The sequence below is a fragment of the Cariama cristata genome, unplaced genomic scaffold, assembly GCF_000690535.1.
Source record: "Cariama cristata isolate BGI_N322 unplaced genomic scaffold, ASM69053v1 scaffold20195, whole genome shotgun sequence".
Classification (NCBI taxonomy): domain Eukaryota; kingdom Metazoa; phylum Chordata; class Aves; order Cariamiformes; family Cariamidae; genus Cariama; species Cariama cristata.
Window position 1 is genome coordinate 19,095 of NW_009616031.1, and position 18,493 is coordinate 37,587.

The 18,493-nt window shown below is 39.4% G+C and overlaps 1 protein-coding gene across 1 annotated transcript; it reads right to left on the reverse strand.

Moving 5' to 3' along the window:
- Positions 1-4,383: 4,383 nt before the first annotated feature.
- Positions 4,384-17,685, reverse strand: EIF3B (eukaryotic translation initiation factor 3, subunit B; the record flags this gene model as incomplete). The annotated part of the gene is made up of 18 exons (XM_009700039.1): positions 4,384-4,617; positions 5,755-5,872; positions 6,434-6,542; positions 7,013-7,090; positions 7,585-7,710; positions 8,359-8,497; positions 9,322-9,400; positions 9,905-10,027; positions 10,522-10,594; positions 11,134-11,344; positions 12,143-12,189; positions 12,760-12,826; positions 12,927-13,058; positions 13,974-14,131; positions 15,167-15,295; positions 15,885-15,942; positions 16,033-16,152; positions 17,493-17,685. Coding segments are annotated over 17 exons (1,946 nt in total), but the record flags the coding sequence as incomplete, so codon positions are not given.
- Between the last annotated feature and the right edge of the window lie 808 nt (positions 17,686-18,493).

An 18,493-nucleotide genomic window follows, 5' to 3' on the forward strand; every position in this document is an offset into this window, starting at 1 on the left:
TGAGTAGTTCCAGCAACAGCAAAGGAACATTTCTTCACTATGAATATCTCAGAGTACAAGGTAAGCTCCTTGGCTTTGGATAGCTTTTAATATTCACAAGAATGCAACAATTAACTTTAGCTTCATCATCTTGCTAAACACATCTTAACACCACTGTTACGAGCACCTCATTCCCATGGGCTGAACTCATCTCTTGGAAGCATTTGAAAATATTATCTTGCACATCATAATCCCAAGTCCCGCAGGAGGAGCAGGGGATAGGAGCAGGGAAGGCTGGACAGCCTTAACCTCCAGAATAGTCCGGTTAATCACTGGATTTGGTAGCCCTAGTCACTGAGGGTAAGAAAACAAACCCAAATAAGCAGCATGTGGAGACAGGTCACACCAAGTACTAAGGCTTTTCCTTGTATTAGAGAGGAATGCAAGGTATTCTAGATATTATTGACTTTATTTTAAGCAATTCCGCTTTGAGCAGCGGTTTCTGTGTCTGCCCCAGTCGTGTTTCAGCACATTGTGAGAGTAATGCTTCAGTTCAACTGAGAGCCACAGGGTTGAAGGTTGAAACTTGGGAAAGGATTACATTTTCAAAGCACTCCTCTTACTCTGATAAACACAGAGAGATGCCAAGGTCCTACAGCAATGGTGAGGACTCTGACAGGACTATAATCCCAGCTGCTTTTGGTTGCTTATTACCAATCTGTCACACAGACAGATCCCAAAGAGATGGGCATGTTGGACAGTGGTCCAAGGAGGACTTACCACCACCACCTGCCAGGTTACCCAGCCTCACCTCCCCCACTATAAATTTTTCTCCTGTGCAGTATACTTATACACTTTTACTTTAAATCATGCAGAGCTTTGCACAGAGAGTGCAAGTCTGGGGTTTTTTTTCTTCCAGCTGGGCCACAGAGCCCAGGAACACTTGAAGACAGCTGGGAAACAGGACAAGAAGGATGCAGGGGCTGGGTCCAACCCAGCTGCTCCTCCCCATCCCATGTCCTGCCCTAAGGAGGTGGACTCACCATAAGCTGCTGCTCCTTTCATGGCTGAGCTGCGAGATGGTGCCAGCTCAGGGCTGGGTGATTTGCCCAGGGAGGCACACAGAGAGCTGAAGCCCTTCAGGAGGCTGCAGAAGCAGGAGACTGAATGCTTCAGAGGCAGCAGCCATCACCCCAGGGAAGGAAAAGAGAGGCAACCCCTGTGCTCCCACCGGTGGGAGATGACTGCAGGGACAGCAGGAGAGGCAGCAGTGAAATACTGAGCCACAGGGCAGGACAGGCCTGCAGCAACTCTCAGCTACTCCAGGCTGCAGTGTGCCACCAGGGCACCTTGCATAGGACACGGCAAAAAGGGCCAGGAAATGCAAAATGACCCACCTGCGAGCCCAAACTAGTTCTTTACGTGCAAATCCATCTGCATACATCCTTGGTGAGCAGGCCACAGCCTTCATTTTCTGCCCTCTAGGATGTCAGACTTCTCCTTTCCCTAGGATCAACCAACCAGGTACAGGGGCCCACAGCTCCACCAAAAGCTGAGCAAGGAGCACCCTGGCCCCTCCAGTCTTGCACAAGAACTGACAACAACTAGCCGAACAGTCAGGAAACAGTTTGCTACCTCCCTGAGCTAAGTGCAAACCTCCACTGTATTGTCATTCACGCACAGTGGCATTTCATGACTCCTACATTCAGGAAGGCAATCCTTCAGCATTTTTAGCATCAATCCATTCTTTACAGTAACCTATTAAAAAACCCCACAAGATCACCTTTTGTCTTCATTATTTATTGACAGTAAATGAGTCAAAGCTCATAAAAGTTACAGTAAAGCTTTATTTAAAAATATTAGAATTTATGAAGTTAAAACTTAATATAGCAAGCGAACAAAACTTGCTCTATGAAGTTTGCATTAAGGACTATAGATGGTTAAAGGGTCATGAGAATGTTTATTACAAATCCAAAATAAAGACTGTGAAAATGAAGACTAGCCCAGGATTATATTAATCGTTCCAGTTAATATTGCTATTTAGGAACAATCATTAAAAATACTTAAGACAACACTTTAACAAACACAATGAGAAATACTATCCTACTTAATGCTTAAGGTTTGTTTCCCCCCTCTAAATTCTGGACCCTTAAAGGCATTCAGTGGAGGTACAACTGCTGTTGGAAGCTTACTGCCCACCCATACATCTCTCTATGCAGTACCTATAAACCTGCTTCTGTTTTGACCACCCTTCAGAAGCCCTTGTAAGGGCCACAGGCTGAAAACCAGTGCTATAGACTACTGGAAGCTACACACCCAATATGGATTCAATCCAACAAGACCCTTCCTCCCTACTACAACTCCTGGTGTTATGCCAAGATATGCCAAGTAGACTAGTTTACCGAACATGTATCCATAAAGCAAGTTCAGTAGCACATAATTTGCAAAAAGCATTTTTTTTTTCCCCAAAAAAAGTAAGAAACACTACAGAAAAGACACAGTAATTGAAAGGAGCAGTGTCAAAAATGCCAGCATTACTGATGAGAAAAGGCCTTAACTGCTGGTCAGGGCAACATCTTGTCCGTTTCGAAAACTCCTACAGGAGCATCAAGTTTTGGGTGTGTTGGTTCCCCCCCCCCCTTTTGCTCACTGATGATCATCCACACTTCAGAGAAGCATCTTAGAAGAAAACTCAATTCATTTAACATTGGCATTACATTTCTGTACTTTGCAAATGGCCAGGAATAAAACACTGTAGCTTATTAAAACTTCATTGCATGGAGACAGGGGGGAAAAAAAAAAAAATCCCCCAAACTTTTCAACTCCATTCATAACTTTGAAAATGGCTGAGAAGTCAGCTCTTCACAACTAAGGGGTAATTAAAATCATTCCTGTTTATAGAGGCTCAAGCCATTACTGGCGAACTTTGATATGCTGGAAGTTCTTCTGCACTGTTTTGCTAGAAAGTATTTTTTCCAGTCCAGTTGAGAGGGGAGCTTGGTAAATATTGTGGACTAAACTTTAATCATCTATGTATCTGTATATATGGATTATGAATGAACAAATGCAGAAAACTGGAAACTAATATAGACTTCTGGAAAAAAAACCCCACCTGCTGGTGTAAGAGTGAATTATTGAAACTAAGTCAATACCATCATTATGGAACAATCATTTTGAAGAGTCTTCCTGATGAAGAGAACATGGGAGTTAATTAAGGGGTTTGTGCATTTGTTATCACAGCAAGTTCACCTAAGGACAAAGAATAATGAGTGCTGAAAACATTACTGTCCCTTGGCTGCCTCCAGCTGAGCAGGGCTACCCTTTGCCCAAAGGGTACTTTCTGCTTTCTGCTTCAGATCTGTCAGACACTGCTATGTAAGTGAGCTCGGGGTTTCAAGAGAGCCAGTCAAGCCGGCTCACACTAGCAATTTCAGTGGCCAGTCCAGGAAAGGAGCCAGGAACATCCTCATTCTCCTCTGCCCCTCAAAGGGCAAGCAGCAGGCCAGTATCTCTCACTGCTCTGGCAATATCCAGAAGAGATACAAATACAAAAGCTATAAATACCAACGCAGAGGAGTTGCTCCGCCAGTTTTAAGTACACTCTTCCCCTCTGAGCACAGAGGGCTTTAGAAATGAAACTAGGTACAGTAACAGGGAGCATACGGCATGTGTATTCAGAGCGCTTCTCTGAAAGTTTGCAACGTTCACTAATAAGACTTAAGACTAATCCAGTAATTCCTGAGGCTAGGAATGGTTTGCAAATGGTTTAACAAATCCATTCATTTTCTCCTCACTCCACTCTAGTCTGACAAGTTGACCTGTTCACTAATGAGCCGTACCATCACTAAAAAACCAAACAAACCACAACACAAAACCAGAAGAGCCATGATGAACTGAGATTAAAAAAAATCCAAAAGGAACCATACAGTCAATATAGCAAACACGCACTTATGGGTCATGGGTACGCTTGACTTTCATCATTCAGGAAAAGATTCCCTACAAACAACGCGTAGCCAGCCTGGTTTTAGTATAGGTCTGCTTTTATTTCCATATTCAGCTCTTTGAGGGAGACATCCTTTCACAATCTGAAAGGAGGAGGATATAGCCCACTGTAGTGCTGCTTCAGCACACTAAAACACATCATACGAAAAATGGTTCTGTTGACTTTTCCCCAAACAAAATGAACACCTGTCCATGCACTCAGGACACAGAAAGAGTCCTGAAACAGAAACATTGTGTGTGTTAAGACAGAGGTGCACTGATGAATCTCACCTCACTGGCAACAGTCAAAAACTGCCAGTTGGTAAGTACGGCACGGGAGTCAAGAAGTAAATACCGGTAGTAGTGAATTTAAAAAGGGAAAAAAAAATAAAAAAAAATGATTTAAAAAGGGAAAAAAAAAATAAAAAAAAAATTAAACCCTAAAAAAAAAAAAAGGAATAAAAATTTAAAAGCAGCGCCTTTCCAGTATCTCACTGCAGGAGGCAGCAAGACTTAAAGGCACTACAATGTATCAGAATGGAGAAAATCTGGTGCATCCACCCTTCCAGAGTGCAAGAATATGGATTAAAAATTCCAAAGTTGATGTAGGCTTTCTGAAAACGAATTAACTTCTTTTCAGCACGAGATATGGTGGTGCTGCAGAAAAGCAAAAAAGAGGTGAGTTAGTAACCGTGCTTTTATACAAACAGCTCAATCTCACTACAGATGCTAGCTGGTGAAAGGCTACACAAACATGTGTTTCACATGTTCTTAAACTGATGTTTAAACCCATATGCTAAGCAGCTTCTCTCCCTCTTCCTTCCATAAAAGGATCTCCCATGTATGGGACACAGATAAGCCAGATCCAAATATATTCAAAGATATCAAAGCCATTAATTTCTCTACAGGTCCAAGAGATATACCATTCATTTTACTTGAACTCCTTAGACAGCTGGAGGCTAGAGAGCTGTAGGGTGACTTACAACAGCAAAAGGCATACTTCCCCTTCCTCTTCCTTCAGTGAAGCCCTAAACCTGGCAGAGCAGGAACCCATTCCAGGGTTTAAGCCTATGCGAGTGCCTTCGCTAGCAAAATCTTTTCCCTCCTCAATACAATACCAAGCTCCCTAAATTACTTTTCCTACAACAGAAGCTGAAAGTAGCCTCTGTTTTCAACATACAAATACATAATATGAATTCACAAAAAGGAACTGAGAAAAGCACTGGATTAAATAAAAGATTTCAGCCACAAGCAGTGACAGTTGGTACACAAGAATCTGCTACTACCTGAATTTTACCCAACATTTCTAGAAAGTGGTGACAGAGTTTATGTGGATATCTAAACATCTACTCAAAGTTTATCAGTCCCCAGTCAACTTGCTGTATAATCTTTAGTACAGTATTTAAACTTTGTCCAGTCTTGAACTAACATGCATTTCTTCCAAAAGGCAAAATTTGTCTCTCCTACTAACTACAATTCCTCCTACTGACAGAACTTACAGAGTCTGCAATACACTGTGTTTAGAAGTTGACCTTGACCCTGTTGTGGGTTTGATCACTCCAGCAAGACAGGGCATACAAAGTACTCTGCTCAGTACAACTCATAAATCTGACCATCTGCAATTACTTAAAAAAAAAAGCTTTTGTCCCCTCTAGCCACAAAGAAAACATAAACCAACTCAGAGAACACCACATTCACTCATGCAACAGACCTAACGTTCTCCAGCTAATTACTGAATCTATAGCAACAGCTGACAGAAAAAGTTTCTCTCTGCTGAGAGGTATGCTATCTTACCACAGTTTTGTTAATTACTCTGGTTCTGCAAGGGTAATAATTTCTTCATTGATAAAAAATTCAACAGTTTCCTCCTCCCAGTCATCAACATTGCTGTCCAGCTCATCTGTGTCTACCCCTGGAATGGAGAAAACATTGACACTGAATGCATCAAACAAGGCAGTAACGGAAAAATTTGATGCTCTTGGCAGAAACAGTCCTCAAACTAGCAGTGAAATAACAGGTGTTTGGTGCTTTAAATCGTAACAAGTACATGCTAAATTCATTAAATGACAACCAAGACATTACTGTCTGCCACCACAGGGCTTCTATGGATTTTCTGGTTAAATCTAACACCCAAATCTCTTCACAGTCTTATCCCAAGGTCAAGTCAATGCTTGCCTTGAAGCATAAAGAGGTGAGGTAAAACAGAGATACCAAAATCTGGCAGCCAGCAATATTTCAGCTTTCTCCCATTTTTAAAAAAAAAAAAGAAAAAAGAAAAAAGAAAAAAGAAAAAAGAAAAAAGAAAAAAGAAAAAAATCCTGTTGCAATTCAGGATAAAAAGTATAAATAACCTTTAGAGAACAAGGGACTAGCTTTGGCAGGAAATGGAGGGAGAGAAGTGGATGAATCCCCAGAACAGGGTAATTATTTGGTAGGAAGCAGCAAGTCTTTACAAGTACTATGTGTGGCTTACCTCCTCGAAGCTCTAAACGCTCGTTCCTCTGCTCCATGTACAACTCTTGTGCCATCTTGCGGTACTTTCTGAACTCTTCCATCATTGTACGTCTCCTTTCCACTAGCTCCTATGGAGGCAGGAAGAGGTCGTTAAACCTCCCCAGTAAATCAAATCCACATGCAATACTTTTGTTAGCCAGTGAAATTTTTTTCTCATGAACATACTTTCTACTGACTTAAAAGAAAAAAGATCCTTCTCCTATGTAATCAAAAAGCTGTTTTGGTGAGGGTTCTTTTTAATTTAAAGAGCTTTTCTTAAAGACTGGCTAATGCAGCAACTCACTAAGAACCCCAAAATTTTACCACCTTTGCTTAATGTGGTAACATCAGTGCCTCTCCAGATTCGTTACTGTTTAACCTGACAGTTTGGTAGCATCTACTCTGTGCTACCTATTGGAACTAACTCTAACCATCTGGATTCAGATGAACACAGGTGTTTGTTATAAAAGAAATTTAACTCACTTATCACCATTACAAAATAACTAAGGACTGGTTACAAGAATTTAGTCTACATTATTAAATTCCGAAAGTGTCTTGCCTTTGAAGCTTTGGACTGGCTCAGGCGATCCTTCTGCTCAAATATCTTGGAGTATTTCTTCAGGTCCTTCTTAATTTGCTGTTAAACAGGGAATTTTATTTCAACTAGGATATCAGACTAGCAATCACAACCATCACATTCTGCAAGAACTCCTTTGGTAGGCCAAAGCAGGCTATGCATTTTTTAATAACATATCTCTTCTACTCAATTTCCCTTCACTGTAATTTCATTTGCTCTTCCTGGCTTACAGATCATGTAAATGCTTCTGTACATATGCAACCAGTGAAGCCTGGACAGCTAAATTCAATTTTGTTATTATTTATACTCTTTCACTGTACCCTAACTGTAAGAACAATTGGTTACCATTTCTATTCCGAGCTTGAAGAACAGTTAATATTTACAGTCATTCCCAAAAGTGAGGTCCCCTACAGCAATATGTTTTTTCACAAATTCAGGGCGAAAGCCAGTTGCGTAACTCTCTAACGGTTTAAGCCTCATCCTTAAGAAGAGGGAGCAAACCAAGTATGCTTATACACCAAATCAATGTCAGCAGAGTCAGTGGAATACACTACCTTTATCTGATCCTCACTGAGCAAGGTGGTTGGTCGGGGTCTCCAGAGAAGCTGACAGAACCTGTCTTTATTGTTTTTCTGAAGTAGACGGCCTTGGAAGGTCCATAACCAATATGCATTGTCCACCTGGAAGAGCAGCGCACCATCTCAGTCAAGATAAGCTATAACTTAACACTGTAGTCCTCACTTCATGTCTTAAGGGTCTTTTTTATAAAGTCAGCACCATCAGCCAACAGAACCAGGGTGCTCTTTTTGTTAGTGCCTTCCTTGCACCAGTCAAATTCCTCAGCAAAATATTTGTTCCACTGAAGTTTTGCAAGAAGTTACCTTCTGGAGGATCACAACAGTTTGAAACTAAGCCAGCCCTTCTATCATATTCTTAAATCTCAGATTCCATACTTGTACAGGAGAATATTACAATGCAGTGGCTGGAACCATGCAACAGAAATGACAGGTCCAATAAATCCTGCTGTTCTGTGTGGACCACAAGGAGATCAAGTTTCAAACCACTAAAGACATAATGAAAATTCAGAAAAAGGACACTCAGTTTAGACTCACGAACTTCCCTTCCAGAACATATTTTGGACAACCAGTGAAACTAATGGCCCAAATAAATACTCATGTTCAGAAACTGACATATAAAACTATGGTGCAGGTTTTAAAGCACGTGATCAGTGACAGGCATCCTTTTTTTTTCCTAACCAATAGTTCCTTGCAATACCTCTGGAAGAGAGAGGAGGAAAAAAGGAAAAAAAAAAAAGCAAGCATTAGTACCTTGTGGCTCCACCAAGACACAGAAGTCACAATGTATCTGCCTGTAGGATCCCATTCCACATCTGAAGCTGTATAGTGCTCTGCAATATTCATCATGGTGCAGTCAGATGTATCAACAAATGCTAAGGCACCATTCATGCTGCAAAGACAAAACGAGCCAGATTGTTTTACACACTAGTATAGCCTGTTTTTTTTAAGAGCATTTCACAAGCTGCATCTTTACAACTCTTCACTACAAAGATAAATTTTCATAGCAGCCAAGAAACAGGCCCATACCAGTCTCTGTGGCTAGAAAGCAAGATGAGGAATAAAAACAAGAATTCCAGTAAGAATGACACTTTTATTTCTATGTTCAGTGACCATTAACCCATTTTATTTCTGTTCTTAAAGTCACATACTATAGACAAGTTACAGCTGAAGTTTAACAATCATGTATTTAAACATATTTAAGTAGTGAAGACAAGATTAAAGAAAAAAAAATAGATTTCAAAGATCAACAGCAGCACTTGTCTGAAAGCATGTAAAGGCAAACACTACTCAACTGGTTGATAAAAATAATTTTCACTTGCTCTAACACACAACTTTCTTGATAACTCTTCTACAAAACAGCTTTGTCATTAAGAGGTATTGCCCACAAGGAGGCACAAGGCTATGACAACAAATGCATTATAAAAGCCACATGCACAGTGCAAACTGGATTAGCTGAGAGTCAGTATTTAACTTAAGCAGCTGAAAAGTGTTTCTGAATGAATAATGCGTTCTTCATTTGACATGGCAAAAACAGCAAATAAAAGTTACAAGGGACTCAGCTACATCATTGTTTTCCTTTGCTTTTGCCAAGCTGTATCAGGAACACACAGTAATGCAGCATTCATGGAGATGCCAAAGATTTCTTGATGAGATATTCTAGCCTTTTTCCTCCTTAAAATGAATGTCATGTTCAGTAACCTGTGCAATACTCACCTTCTGAGGCCAGCCAACACTACAAATTGCCCTTGAGGACTCCAGAATATCGTGTTTGCCTGCTGTTTGTCAAACGTTTCTGGAAAGAAACAAGATAAAGATCTTAATCCAATGCTATCAGTTAGCTTACAAGCTGTCAACTCCATCCATTCCTCAAAAGACATTTCTGAACTCTGCAAGCAAGTCCTAGCAACAGCCCTTAGCTCTACACAGCTGAAGACAAAACCTCATAGCATCAGAACATCCAAAGCGAGCAGAAGACAGACATCGGAAGATCTCAACACCCAGCTTGGGAATAAATTTCATCTAGAGTGAGTCAAGTCCGTGCTATCGCCTCACATGAACTTCCCAAGGCCACAAAATTATTCGGCCTTGTAAGCCTTTTATTCCCAGACCCTGGACTGATTCAAAGTGAAAACAGTTTAGCTACCACCAGAAAGTTGGATTTCTAGAATACAATGTCAGACATAGCACCTATTGCCACACTATCCACCACAAAAAGCCACAATTTTGAGTTGACCGCATTTATTGCCATGCAAAATGCATAGTAACTGCACTTTTCACTTGGTTTTCAGTCACTTACTTATGAGTTCTATTTTCCCATTGTTTTTAACATGGTAAAAGGAAACTGAAATTCGTGGAGTTTCTCCATGCAACACAGCAAACTTGCTTCCATTCGGTTCCCAAGCAAAGGCTATGATGCTTTCTGTAACAAAAAAAAAAAAAAAAAAGGTCAAAACTCTGTCAAAAGACAATACAAAGTTTTGATTTCAGGCAGTTACCAAAGAAAACGAAGATGCTGAAGACAGGGAACCCATCAACAGACTTTGCCATACAGACTATCTTTTAAAACACAGGTTGATAAGGTCAATGCAGGGAGTTATGTGAAGTGTTTCAGTCAAACAATAGCTCCAAAGTGTCCCATCTTCTACAAAATACACTCAGATTATCAGCCCTTCCATCTTTATTAATAACAGACTTTTAGTTCTGTCATTTTTCAAGTCAGTCACAAGCACAAATAGCATGAAGAGTTCCGATTTCTTACTTTTACACGAGACGTCCTGCAACATGAATACTGCAGCTCCTATCAAGACAGTTAACTTCCTAATTATGTCACATGTTGACAGGAATTTCTAAGAAACACGCAAGCGTCTACTCAAAAAAGTTAAAGGACAAAAGTAAGGAAATACTTGGAATTACCTTTCATTTCCACCACATCCACTGGCACCTGTTTTTCTCTCATTCGGAATATTTCAAAGTTGGTCACTACTCCCTGTAAAGGCCAAGATCAGCTCATTAACCAACACAGAAGCAATAGAGCAAATAATTTTATCGCTAGGCATAGAAAGACAACTACACAGGTCAGGACACAGGATGAGGGACAGAGTCAAGATTTGTTTCTTTAATGAGAGCAGATAAAAAATTTTCTGTTCTGATAAAAACTAACTGAAGAATTGTACAAAAACATTTGTTTCTTTTCAGATCGTTATGAAATTTAATTCAGACAGATAAATGCATGGCACATTGTGCAGCAGGACCTATGGGTTGTTCAACAACTGCTTAACAATGAATAGGAAAAGAGGTGAGGCATATAGCTCGCACCCAAGTCCAAGATACCACTAAAGTCAAAGCAAATCCTGGACATTACATACATTTTGCTCTCCATATGCCTCAAATTCAAATGGAAAACTGAAAAATAGCTTTGACATCATATAATTTACACTGTCTATATTACAAGACAGTACTGCAAGAAAATGAGGTGTCAGCATGCTATAGAATCAAATTTTATGAACATAATCAGAATCCACATACCTGTGTGCCTTTGGGAGTCCTGTCTACCTTCACACACAGGTAATCCCCATTCTTCTGCCAGTGTAGTTTACAATCTACAACATTGAATAAATTCCGCACACGAATTTCTTGTCTAGAAGGCAGCTGCATCAAAGTCACTCTTGCTGGGATGTCTTTGTCCTCAGGCACCCAGAATGCAATAATGTTACCACCTGGAGACCACGAGAAGTCTCTACAGGAAGAAAGTTAAAAATATGCTATTTTAATTTTTATAGTTAGAGATACTACAAGCAGAAACCATTTTCACCATTGTATCTGAATTTGCAGTCAAATATCAACTCTCAATAAAAAAAGATAGATACAGACAAGCAACTGAGGACAATTTAATAACCTTACGCATATCATACCAAACCAGATTTTTAAACTGCTATTTAAAACTTGCTATATGACCGCAGTTATTGAAACAGTACATTTCACTCAGGAGTAGGGGTTACACCCAGTGTAACCACCAAAGATCTACGAAACAGGCTGATTAAACCAATGAGCAAAAAAATCCCTATTAGATGACACTGGAGACAATCTTTTTGCACCTGGGTACACTTAATTTTCTTGTTGCTTTACAGAGAGGTACCTCAAAAACTCTCACAGGAGTCAGTGTCTATTGTGCAGACAAACACAAAAGCAAACCCGTTCCTTGCCAACAGGCAGTACACAGCAGACTGTTTTAAGCCAGCATACAAAGCCTGTTAGGTAGATATTCCCTAACAAACTGCATTCCAGTTTGGTTTTGTAGAGAAGTAACAGGATTCCCAAGACAGACACAGGATTAAGCAGTACCAAAAAGGGGGATTTCAAAGCATACAAACTGTCAGCTCTGGACATCAATAAATGCAGAATTTTCCATTCCTTTTTGCCAGTTTGTCTAATTTGAGGCCATTTGCTCTAGTCAACAGTATAAACAGTCACCATAACAAAGCCTCAAAGATTCTAACTAAAGAGAGCAGTTATCTTTACAAAGGAATAGACTCACCTTATTCCATTGATTTTCAAGCTTTTTTTGTCCAACAAACCCATAGACTAAAAGAGAACGGTGTGAATTTTTAAGTTAGTAATATCCTTATACGTACACATACACCTTCTACTCTTATTATTAGAGCACATGAACTAGGAAATTGTGTAGTTTTCAGAGATCTTGTATCCCTATTTTTTATTATGAACATACATATACCACAAGTACAAATAAAATAAAAATTGCTGTATAGAATTAGTGAGTACAGCAGCCTGAATTATAACGAAAAAACAAAACAGACTAGATTAGGCTGCAATTTATAGTGTGTTTTGGGTACCCTGGCACTCACCTGCTACTGACAGCTGGGAGGCATCACAAAACCTTGATCCTATTGACCCTTATAAGTAGTATATTGAGCTGTCCAGTCCTTCTAGAAATGTGGTGTGAAATTTACTGTCAGACTCAGCTAAAGTTTTTCAGCCAGAAAAGAACAAGCCCAGAACAAATGGATTTCTTCCCTTCAAGTCCAGCTCTAGAGTGTATTATTAAAATGTATCCTTTGAAACAGATACCACAGGAAAGAAAAAAAATGTAATGCAATAAGCGTTATGAAAAAAAACCACAAACCAAGAACTTACAGGTGTTTCATAGATGCTGAGGGTATCTGAAGTCATTCGAGCAAAGAATTTACCATCATGACTCCATCTAAGCAAATGAAAAGAAAGGATATTACATAGGAACTTCCTTTTTATTAAACGAAGCCTAGGACTACTTTTCTCTACTCTAATTCTGTTTCTCAACCTACTTAAAAATAGGCCAGTGAGCTGAGTTTTCACAGTGGAATCCTCGCTTCTTTTGCCCGGTCAGAATATCCCAGATGATAATAGCCTGAGGGTCATCCTGTGTGTCCATCAAAGGGCTGAAGGTCACTAAATACCTACAAAAGAAATAACCAATTTCACTATCAAAACTTCATCTAATATGTCAGTACATGCAGGCTTTCACCCAGATAATTTTTAAATACAATGCACTTTCAAACAGCAGCTTCTCTAATGGGTTTTTTTGGAGAGGAGGGAAAAATCAGAGGAAAGGCAGAGAGCTCCCAAGATACAGTACTTCCCTGGTGTCCCTTTGGCTGAAAAGACTCTAGATTTATGTGCAAGCCTTCCCATACTGAAGTTACAAGACAGGGGAACTCGCCAAACATGCTGTTACCTACTATATAGTTTTGCCACAAGATCATCATTGGTTTCGAACCAAATATAAATCCATTGACCTTAGCCAACCTGAACTATAGGTATGATAGACTTCTCCATTTAAAGACAAATCATCTCTCTAACACAATAAAACATAAAACCTAATTGCTTTCAAATATGTCACTTGAAAACAAGCAAAACAAGATGCATCTCAGTCCTAAAATTATTTTAGTCTTCTCTAAAGAGCTCTTTACCATTAAAGAAAGCTTAAGGAATTAATTTCAGTACTACAGATTTGGCAGATGCTACTCAACTGCAACTTTTCAGAGAACTAGAAATCTTAAACCACAGACATCCCACTTAACTAAAGAGGAAAAAATACAGTCTTCTCCCTTGGGATAACAGTATCTTGAAGGAAACTTGTCAGCTCAGTTTTGTAGACCAATTATTCCAGATTACGTTAAGTATCTTTCCTGAAGTTAAAGAAGTCAGGCAGAGTTTCACTCGTTCTAAGGATTTATGCACGAAAAACAGCACTTCCAAAGGCAAAACAGAACGGAAGACCACAACCACGTGAGATTTGAAAGCAGAGCAGCCAGAACGTGTGTGCTTCATGCTTATGATCCCTTAGCCCAAACCAATGTCATACTCCGTACCTTTCACAGGGCGAGAAGTCAATAAGCTGCACTCCCTGGTGACTAAACCTTTGAATCTGCTTGAACTTCTCTCCACCCCAAAGTGCGATGCCTCTCTGGTGGAATGTAGCCAAGTAGGTGCCCTTTGGGGACCAACGTACATAGGTTTCTGTCCACCGCTGGGTTTAGGGGAAAAAAAAAGTATACACAAAAGTTTAATTTCATGCTGCATTCCTCAAGGGGAAAGAATGAATGTGTAGCTTGTAGCATCACATTTCGCAAATCCATTTACTAAGCGAAGATCTCAAAATTAGTGATATCTTAGACTAGTTGTGGAGTTTAATTTCATGCATATAATGCACCATACTTATTCTTCAGGTTGAAAACTGTCAATTGAGACTTTTTCAACTTACTGATCACCAAAAAAATTTTCCAGGTACAGCGACAACCTTTGTATAGTAACATTTAAACCCACCTAACAGGCTTGGGTTTCCTCGGTGTCTTTCAGCCCTAGCAAGAACATATTCTTCCCAGAAGTAAGGGCAAGTATTTCAAATTTCTTAACAATAATACAGCTCCTGGCCTTCAGCTAAGTTAGAGAGGTTTCAGCAATATAGACCACAGCCAGTGACCATGGTGATGAGCAAAAGTACTCATCATCCCAGAGTCAACTTCTTTCTACTGTAATGCGTAATGGTTATTAAAGAAAATGCTTCCGCATACCAACAGTTCTCAACAAGTTAACTGCCTGCAGCAGACAGGCACACTAACTCTCCCTTTTATATGCTATTACCAAACCAGCTATTCCTCCTTAGCAACTCTGCAGTCAGCAAAAAAGCAAAAAGCGATCAGAAGCAGCATACTTAAGCCCATACTCAGCTCTAATGAATAGTACTCCTCAAACTCTGACTGTGCATTTTCAGGTCTTTCTGAATCACCTATAAATAAACAGGTGAAGGAAACTAATAGGCATCATGGACCAGTTAAAAAAAAACCACACACGCAAAGAAGTTAACTTCACATTTGTTTTATGCTAAGTCTAATTCTTAAGGATGTAGTTTTACCACTCCTCTTCAAAAAGAAGAAAAAAGTATTTCAGCAATGGGGAAAAAAAATATAATCTTTTTTTAAAAAAAAAATAAAAACCTAAGATGTCATAAAATGAATGAGACTGACAGTGTATCTGTAATGTACAGCACTTCCAGGACACTCACTGCTCTGTCCTCAATTTGAACAGGTTCCTTGATATCATTCCAAAAAATGGAGGTCCGGTCTCCCGACTCAAAGATCACACTGTACTGATCCCTACAATCAGGATCTTCCAACCAGTATCGGAGATTCCCCTAAGAAAAACAGAAGCAAAAAAGATTATTAGTGAGTCAAAGGCTACGACAACAAATTCCCTAAATTAATATCTACCTGGCCAGTAGAAGTTAGTCTTACATAATGGGCAACTTTGGAGTTTTACCACTGCAAACAAGTTTTTAAAGTAAAAATAAATAATTCAAACTACTTGTTACTGGAGGCTAAGCGAACAGATCAAAAAAAGGCAGACCTCCAAGGTAGTTTGATGATGTTTAACACTTCTTGTCTGAAGTAACTTGAAGGTTTTTTTGGTGTTTTTTTAAAAACTATCCCTTCCTCCATAGGACTTTTTAGAAAGTTAGTGGTAACAAACACAGAACTTTGCCTCAAATATCTAAAGTTTTACTCTTAAGTTTTACCCTATGTGGAACTACTAAGCAGAACCACTAAGTTCTTCCTGTCACTTCACAACAGTGAGAACAAAGGAATAGGAGCATGCGATCACTACTGCTACTTATAACAACTCCATTAACGCTTTGTTTCTATTTTCATATGGACACTCTAGCAACAAAGTAATCATTTCATATTATGCTGAATAGTCTTTCCACTTTTAAAAAAAATCCTTACCAAATCCTTAAATGGTTGTTTCTCAGGGATTTCCCATTCATCACTGATTGTCATGTACCTGAAAGAGCAATTTGACTGGTTACACTCCGTGCAGGCACTCTTGATTAGAATCTCAAAATCTACAGAAACACGCAATAGCTGCACTCACTTGTCAAAGTCTGTGAAAAGGTTGACTCTGAAAGTGTGCTGTTTATCCAGTTTGTATCCATCTGCATTCTTCACAGCATCCACTGCATGAGATGGAGACATGTACTCCAGAAAGATGTACCTAAACGAAAGAAGATCGAAGTAGAAAGTCATCGTTGACTACATAACAGGCTCATAATAAAGAAGAAATTAAATAAATAAAATAAAAAAGAAACCACGGTGATGAACTAAGAACTTAGTACAGAGCATCTACAAAACAACTTCTTGTCTTGTACCTAATCAGTTAGGGTCAAAAGCAATTGATCTCTGTTTTGGCCACAGGCACACATACACGTTTTAGCTGTATGGACTTGACCCGAATTTAACTGATATCCTTTCTGTAAATGGGCTAGACTAAGTGATGAATGCAAGTTCAACGCAACACAGAACAACAATGAGAGCTAGTAACATGCAAGTTAAGCATGCAGCTCTTTCCAGCTGAATGACAGATCATGTTTAGTAATTGTAAATCTTGCTGTCATAGGCATCTCAAAGCACCACTCTTGTTTTTCAATTACATTAAATATAATTCAGCTTCCTTCTTGCCACTAATACAATCTAGCTTGTAGCCCAGCCGACTTAAAATTGACAACATCCTGAAGACTGTCAGACACTGCCTCAAAGAGACAGAAAGTAATTTTCTCATGCTTCTCACACTGGCCTTACAGAATCAACCATCCCTCCACTCCAGAAAACCCACTTTTTAAATGCTTTCTAAACTATGGATTCCTCCCAAACCCAGGAATATATACTACTCCAACCACAGTAACAAGGCTCAGTAAAACCTTGTATTTATCAGATAATTTTTGCCTGGTTTCTCTCCCTTAAACTTTCTTTCCCTTGCCCTCTCCCTTTGGGTTTGATCATTCCTGGTTGGCTTTCTTCTCAATTTCAGATGCTGCAATTAACCAGGAACAGGAATTAGAAGTTGGCAAAGGGGAAAAGGGTCCTGGGAAGGGCTTGCTGAACTTAAGGAAGTTGGGAGTCACTAATGTAAGCATAAGCACTGGCAACCAGAGACAGAATATTGACAGTCCATTTTGCAATAAACAGTACATCCACTGCTACTAAGTTCTTAACTAAAATGGACCTTTAACCTATTTATTAGCTATGGCAGAAAGTTAACAAAACAACCTCATTTAGTACTGCACAGAAATTTGTCTTCCAAACCCAGCTAAACTGTTTCTATAATGAATCCCCCCCAACACACTGTAGCTTAATGAGCTATTAAGCTTCTCAGCTCCCTTGGGAACTTCTGTTTGTCACTGAGACTAGATGTCAGGATCGTACACACTAAGGTAGAAGAAAGTGATAACTATGAGGCCACCATAAGAATTGGCCACGAAGTATTGACCCTAATAATCAAGGGTAAGTCAGAGCAGTGTTTCAATCCTGTTTCCAGTAGGAGTTATCATGACTTACCCTTTTGTCTTCCCATCTGCTTCTGGATAAAACTCATTGATAATTTTACCAAACTTGGAAAATATTTTGTGGATGACATTCTTCAGTTTCTCAAGTCGGTCTGGTCCAACCTGGGGAACATTATCCACAACAATTACAGAGTCAATTCCATCTGCTTCCTGCGGCTGATCTTTCAGTACATCACCAAGTAATTCTGCAAAGAAAAAACATACAAGAAACCAAGGCATCAGTCTACATCGTTAAGGAGGAAGACAAAAAGTTGAAAAGAACAGTGATAGTAAGCGAATGAGAAGACTTCAAATTTCAGGAAATTTCAAGAATCATTTAAGAAACTTGGTAGTGAATGAATGTTCTTATCAGAGAAAGAACTGAAGAGAATACATAACACTCCAACGGTAGTTCCTTGCTAAAAGGCATGATTACGCAGTTTCTCAACAAACTTCAAGCAGTTAACTCTTGAAGTCTTTCTTAAAGAAATACTTTACGTTAAGGACATCAACATTTGCACTATTAGTTTGTTTCATGAGTTGGAACTGGCTCACAAAGCCCTCAAAATTGACGATAGAGCAAACAACTCTGCTAGATTTACTACCCAGGCTCTGACTAGTAGCCTTGCTCAAATTATAACCGGATGACTTTGATAAAAGGAAACACAGCATGTGTCCCTCCCAAACATGAGGTTTAGCATAATTCAAAACTATCTGCCATACTGGAAGCTCTGCATGTCTTAGCATCACTGTAATTATGTTTAAGAACTCACACTCCATCTAAATCTTTAATTAAACACAAAAATGAACATCTAAGACAAGACACTTAAAGTCATATTTAAGCATGCAGCAAGTGAAGACAAGCACACACACCTTTTTGTACCCTGGCTATTCTTCAACTGTACTAATTTCCATTTTCTATCTCATCTTACAAATTTTAAGAGTACTTGCTGCTAGGATGCTCTGTTCAGTCCCTGCACTCTCAGCTTCAAGCTTCTTTCTGCTGGGATGAGA